Source organism: Phaethon lepturus, unplaced genomic scaffold (assembly GCF_000687285.1).
Source record: "Phaethon lepturus isolate BGI_N335 unplaced genomic scaffold, ASM68728v1 scaffold55317, whole genome shotgun sequence".
Taxonomy (NCBI): Eukaryota; Metazoa; Chordata; class Aves; order Phaethontiformes; family Phaethontidae; genus Phaethon; species Phaethon lepturus.
The window spans coordinates 1-6570 of record NW_010553675.1 but is presented as its reverse complement, the minus strand read 5'-3'; the positions used below and the strand labels follow the sequence as shown (position 1 = coordinate 6570).

Here is a 6570-nt window from a genome sequence, read left to right as displayed (position 1 = left end):
AAAGGTAGTGCTTGCTGTTTGAGCAGTGCTCTTCCTCTGTGGATCTCAGACTGCTTTGCAAAGTCTGGCAAGCTTTGCTTTGCAGGAGAGTGGTCTGGACTGTAGTGAGAACTGCCATGTGTGCAGACTGCTTTTAGAGCTTAACAAATAGCTACGGTGACATCAGAAGGTGCTGCCATCAACCACGTGATACAGCCCTGCTTCCTGAGGTTACAGTCCCACCGCTCTGCCAGCAGGATGGTCTCTGCAAGGGCTCGCTGTGTACTTCAGGAAAATCAGCAAAGTTAGATGACGTAGGTTGCTTTAGCTAACGTAAGGTGCTTCGTCAGCTACTGAAAGTGTCTCTCGTTTCAGATGCCAGCACTTCCAATCTAGTCAGTCAAGATAGGAGGGCTGAGCCTGGATCTGCTCTGTACTTTTGAGGTAGATTGGGGGCATACCACCTCTCCTACCCCACTCCGAGGAGTCATGGAGGACAAACGCAACATCCCTATCATTGAGTGGGAGCACCTGGACAAAAGGAAATTCTATGTGTTTGGGATTTGCATGACTATGATGATCCGGGTGAGCGTTTATCCTTTCACACTCATCCGGACACGGTTGCAGGTTCAAAAGGGCAAGAGCCTATACAATGGGACTTTTGATGCTTTTGTGAAAATCCTGCGGACAGAAGGGACGGTTGGGCTCTACCGTGGCTTTTTGGTCAACACTTTCACCCTGATCTCTGGACAGTGCTATGTGACAACATATGAGCTCACTCGAAAGTACGTGTCACGGTACAACAACAACAATGCTGTGAAGTCTCTGGTGGCAGGTGGCTCAGCCTCCCTGGTGGCCCAGAGCATCACAGTGCCCATCGATGTGATCTCCCAGCATCTCATGATGCAGAGGAAGGGGGAAAGCATGGGCAGGTTTACGGTGCAGAACCAAGATGGGAAGCGGATGTTGGTCTTTGGCCAAACCAAGGATATCATTGTACAGATTTTCAGGGCCGATGGCTTTAGAGGCTTCTACAGGGGCTATGTGGCCTCACTGCTCACCTACATTCCTAACAGTGCAGTCTGGTGGCCCTTCTACCACTTCTATGCCGGTAAGTGAAAGGAGACTTTGAATGTATCTTATCCCAGCAGACCTAGAAGACCCTCAGATCGAGTCTGAAACCGTGGACCCAGCATGATTTGCTTTCTCTCTTTGATTTTGGGTGGGAGCAGAACTTGTCTTGAAACAAATACCTGTATCCAATTTAAACAAATTCTGCAGGTTTTGGGTGGAAGTTTCACAGAGCAGCATTGTTTTCAATGCGGAGTTCAAGAGTAGGGTTCTGAGCGCTAGAGGCCTTAAAACTGGATGGCTCTAGGCAAGAGGGACTTGATACGTCTGCTTTAACTTTCACTTCCGCTAATCCCAAATAATGCTTGTTTTCTGCATGGAAGTGAGGAAGGCTGCTGTCTGGCACTGGGCAGAGTTTTGAAGCCACATGTAAGTATAATTCACCTTTCAGTCCACGTGGACTCGGGAGTCTCCTATACGGCAAAAAGACTTCTAGAGCCACAAATTTCATAGCAAAACCAAACAACAGGGAGAGACAAAGGCCAAATCTTCCACGGTTTTGTGTCTTAAGATCATACTTCAGTTTCCATAGCTTTAAAACTGGCACCAAGCCTTGGATGTAAAACTACACTTAACGGTATGTTCTCTCTCCCCAGTTCAGCTCTGGTAATCCTCAGGGTGTTCCCAAATACTAAAGATATTGGCCAGCTAAGATTTATTCTCCCCCCTGCCCAGTAATCCTTTGGATTTGTCATGCGGCTTTGCATAGGCAGGTTGCTATTAGGTAAATACTAGTCTAAAAGTGATGATAATGAAAGGCTTAGATTTCACTGTACTGGGCTTAAAGTATATCTTGGAAATCACCTGCTTTTAAAAAATACAGGTGTCTCAAATGTCTAGTTTGCTTTTCAGAGTGGGAGCATTCTGGTAACAGTGGGGAGCATTGGTTATGCATCCGTGCCACGTTTAAATGGCAACAGCAGCTTGGTATGTTGGTCCAGTCTGAACTTTTGGGGAGCGCTCCCTTCACTGTCCATGTCAACAGTTTTTAATGCTAAGACTTCCGTGCCAAAAAGGTTCAAAAGTGGACATCTAAGAACAAGCAAGTTGATACGGAGACAACAGAGCTTGCCTCTTTCGGATGTTTGCTCTCCTTGCTAGTCTTCTGCAGCGGAAATCAGGATGATGCTAAACGTAAGCCCCGGCTGTCAGTACATCTCTACTTTGGCTGCCTTTTGTAGTCCCTGGATAGTGTGGTGGTCTTGGCTGGCAGCAGCAGGGAACCTTCTCGGGGTTCAAATTCACTGCTGGCAGTGATTCAGATCAGCGCTCTGGGTCACGAACAGAGCAGCTTCCTTCCCTCTTGCCAGATAGACACAGCCACGACGTCTTTTGGACGGTCTTTCATGCAACTTTAACCAGTAGAAGTGTGGGAGATTCAAATCCTGTTTGCCCAGTAGTAGGAGCAGAATGAGGAAATCCCTGGGTTGATCAGCACATAGCGCTTTACTCCTTAGAGATCCCACAGCAGCATACCATGTGGCTATCTCTTGGACAGTGTGGTTGCTGGTAGTGACAGCTTTCTGGATCCATGTGAATCTCTGCAGACAACTTCTGATAGCCTTGTCTAAAGGCTTCCCCCATGCCTTCTAAAGTGGGGTGAATGTTTCCATGCTCCATTTTGGGGACATACAAGCTTATCCTGCCCTGTTTGCCCCAGCAGGCCTGAGAGCCTGTGTTTGAGCTGATCAGGCTGTATGCTGGAGCACTGAGCTGCCGGGGCTTGTTCCCTGTGCTTTGCAAACTTTCTGTTTGATGTAGAAAGCACCACTTCAACATGCTGTGGGAGGAGATGAGAGGTTGTAAATCGGGGATTCTGCTCACTGCAAATCAGTCCAAATTAGCAGGTGGAGTTATGAAACTGAAAATGATAAGGAGTTGCTCGTCTGAAACTTTACTCTCTCCCATTCCCAGAACAGCTTTCTAGCTTGACTCCTAAAGACTGTCCCCATCTCCTCCTGCAAGCTATATCGGGGCCACTTGCAGCTGCAACAGCTTCCACGCTCACCAACCCCATGGATGTCATCAGGGCTCGGGTTCAGGTAAGTGAGCTCAGCCTGCTTGGCGTGTCTGTCTGCAACAACAGCATGACGCAGGGGTGGGGTTAGGTCTCAGCTCTTTGATCTCTGTGGCTTCAGGTAAACGGTTCCCCTTCTCTCTCTGTTCGTAGGTTGTTTTGTCCTAGATATCGTACTGCTTAATTTGCAGTTGACATTAATAGGAGGCAGCTCAGGCAGCAAGGCTAGCTTCGCCTACCTGGACTGCTCAAATGATGCACCTGGCATCCTTCAGAAAAGGAGAGGTCCTTCTAGCAGTGTCAGTTTTAGTGAGACTTGAGCTGTTGTATTGATCCAGCCCCTTCTAGATGGGGGCAGATGGATGGAATGAGGAGACAGGTCTAAGAATTCCACTTACTGCTGCCTCTTTAGGACTTCTTGCTTTTTTTTTTTCACACCTCGGGGAGTTCTGAAGACTAGATCAAGGTTATTGGACTGGCTGATCTGTAGGCTTTAGAGTCTTCAGTTGGAGAAGGACCCCAGAGCAGCTCAGCCTGGAGTCTGTCAGCTCTGAATATTTGTTCTGGCTTTGCAGGTGGAAGGCAAGAGCTCCATCGTCCTCACCTTCAAACAGCTCATGGCAGAGGAAGGTCCCTGGGGCCTGACTAAAGGCCTCTCTGCCCGCATCATCTCAGCCACTCCTTCCACCATCGTCATTGTGGTGGGGTATGAAACTCTGAAGAAGCTGAGCCTCCGCCCGGAGCTGGTGGATTCAAGACACTGGTAGAGGCAGCTGGTGGAAGACAAACCTTCTTTTGAACAGTCTGAATTTGGACCGTCACGGTTGAAAGCTCAGGAGGAAAGGCAGCTGCCGTCTCTAGCTGGTTTCATAGTACAAGGCAGAAGCAAGAGCAACTGCAATTGACCTCTTTAGATTTGATTGTAATACAATGCTCTGCTGCTGTTTCTGCTTAAAACCATCAAAATGTGACCTTTGGCAATGCCGTTTGCCTGTGACGGTTCATTCAAGAGCAGCCAGCTGTGTGAACACATCCTGGCAAGTTCTTAATTCCGTTTTTTTAAATTAAAGACTTACTGGCCGAAGCAAAAAGCCAGTTCATTCTTTAAATTATTTTAAACTTTGCCAAACTTCTGAGGAGGGGAGTCTTAACAGACTGCAGCAGAGCCCTCTGTTGGGTCTGGTGCTGATTGCAGTTGTACTGTGGGAAGCTGGAAGAAGAGAATAGTCAAGTAAATTTCTTCAATCACCCACATTTATTTGTAGAAGGTGTGAGACAAGAGTAACCTGGAACTACTTAAGACCTTACTTACTGCGTTTTGGATAGATCTGTACATACCTTTTTTTTGTATGTTCTTGGAAAATGTTTCCTATCTCTCATCCTGCAAACAGCAAGCTGGCTGATAGGCGAGTTAAGAGTTGAGTTGGCTGTTTGTAATTAGCTGATGGCAATTTTGACACCTAACCTGTGTTTTTAATCTGTTGTTACTTAATTTTTTATTATTATTTTAGGGAAGCTTATTCTTATTTCTGGGGGACTGAGTGGTTGTTCTGTGGCCTTGTTCAATGTGAGTGTCAATACTGCATGTTCAGGGTGGCTGCTGCCACTTCCCATCTTTAGTTTAAGCACAAACAAATGCAGAGTTTGGAAGTGTCAGATTGCTGTGCTGCCAGCAGCCGAGCTGAGAACTGAATGTGATTTGAGCTACAACTGGATGTGAGGTGGGGAAGGAAAAAAAAGCTTGTACTGGCTTTTGATCCAGTTCAAACCTGATTGGCATGTTCATATTGAATAAGAAGTAATGGTTCACTAATACTTTGTAAGTTTAAATCCTGCTTATCCTGTTTGGGGAAGGGCAAGGACGATTCTTTGCACACTCTTGCTGGATCAAAATCTTAAGCTATGGTCTGTGTTTTTTACCAGATGAAAACTTGCAATTGAGTGATGAAGCAAGAGGCTTTTCTTTGGGGAGGAGGAATAACGAAGGGATTTGTTTGACTTCGCTCTGCTGGTCTCAGTATTTGAGATTTGCCTCTCGTGATGCCGGCCCACGCATGGTGCTCATCCCAGTTAGTTGTATGTCTGAGAGGTGAGAGATACACCTCCAAATAACAGATGAATATCGCCGCCTCTGTTCATCTCACTGCCGTAACAAGGAATTCTTGGTCGTAGTGCTGATCCTGCCAAACTGTGGCTGCTGCCAGGCTCTTTGCTGTCTTTTCACCGGGGACTTGGCTAAGTGCGGCTCTTGTCTTTATCCTGACGTCTGCAGTTCAGCCCATGCAGAGGCTGGATGTGCCACAGTTTCTGCTGGAGGTGGAACAAGTACAGGCAGATGCTGTTTAAGGGCAGAACTTGGTTATAAGACACAGTACTCTTTAATGGGGTTGTAGATGAGTCATCAAAGGCCTTTTAATCCCACCTTTGTTATCTGCAGCATTAAATAAGGTGATGTATGCCTGAGCCACTGACAGAGCTGTTCGAGCAGTGTGTTCTGCAAGCTGCTCTTCTGTCACATTTTTGTTGTTTTAAAAGACGACACCAATCAGCCCTTTCTGCAGTAGCAGATTCTGCTCTAAAAAGTGGAACAGCAGCATTGCAAGATTGCAAGGAAGTAGCCCGAGCATATGGTAGCCCGGTTCTCACACAAAGGCAGTAGTAATACCAGTACTAAAAGAAATAATAATGATCAACCTCTGCTGATTACTAGCAGGGTAAGTCTTGGTGTGTGTCGTGGAAGCGGCAGACAGCAGGAATGTAGGGAGATGCTCTCAAGTTTAATATTTCTCTCTTAACCAGCAAAGTTCTTGACAACTAATAAACTTCAGAAACCTTCAGTTTGACACCTGAGTGTAAAAGCGCGCTAGTCTTGGTGAGAGAGTCAAGGGGGTCTGCCAGTTTCTGTCGTTTCACAACCGTGCTTGCTGCTTTTTAACGCTTTGCCTTCTGAGTAGCACTAGGAGGGACCTGACCAGCTGAGACTGCCTAAAAAAACGATGACAGTGACTGCGTGCAAAGCCGAACAAACCAGAAAAAACATGCTAAAGCACGGGTAGGTACCTGAAACCATAGATTATTTGCCAGCCCAGGTCCTCTTTTACAAACCGTGGTTAGCTCTTGCAAGCAGTGTCTTGACAAGGGAAAAATGTATGAGATCTGTTGCTTTTTCCCTCTCTTTCTCTGCTGAACTTGGATTATTATTCCCTCTTTCAATTCTTCGGGCTTCATTGTTTTATTTCGTTAAATGAGTATATTAGCCAGCGTGTGAGTGGACTCGGGTGGGGGCTCCCAGGGGCGTCTCAAGAGAGGGATGGTTTATTATATTTATCACTCTGCTTTAGGGGCTAGCTCGCTGTTTCCTGCCGTGATGTGGCAGATGAAGCATTTCAGCCCCCTGAGATTTTTATAACTTTTTTTTTTTAACGCTTAAGCGATTCCGTGCG

The 6570-nt window shown here is 46.5% G+C and overlaps 1 protein-coding gene across 2 annotated transcripts; it reads left to right on the top strand.

Annotated features, from left to right (window-relative positions):
- Positions 1-468: 468 nt before the first annotated feature.
- Positions 469-3894, top strand: SLC25A44 (solute carrier family 25, member 44). Of its 2 annotated transcripts, none has more exons than XM_010291596.1 (3): positions 469-1090; positions 3025-3152; positions 3703-3894. In XM_010291596.1, exons 1-3 carry the CDS (start codon positions 469-471, stop codon positions 3892-3894), a joined length of 942 nt encoding a protein of 313 aa, XP_010289898.1. The 2 variants fall into 2 exon arrangements, with proteins under 2 accessions (XP_010289898.1, XP_010289897.1); XM_010291595.1 differs by having other exon boundaries at positions 2986-3152.
- Positions 3895-6570: the final 2676 nt, after the last annotated feature.

Excerpts from the sequence above, each read along its gene's own strand:
- SLC25A44 (XM_010291595.1), top strand. The coding sequence starts at position 469 with ATGGAGGACAAACGCAACATCCCTATCATTGAGTGGGAGCACCTGGAC. Across the intron at positions 1,091-2,985 it reads CTTCTACCACTTCTATGCCG|GAGTTGCTCGTCTGAAACTT; the intron begins GTAAGTGAAAGG and ends GAAAATGATAAG. Across the intron at positions 3,153-3,702 it reads TCATCAGGGCTCGGGTTCAG|GTGGAAGGCAAGAGCTCCAT; the intron begins GTAAGTGAGCTC and ends CTGGCTTTGCAG.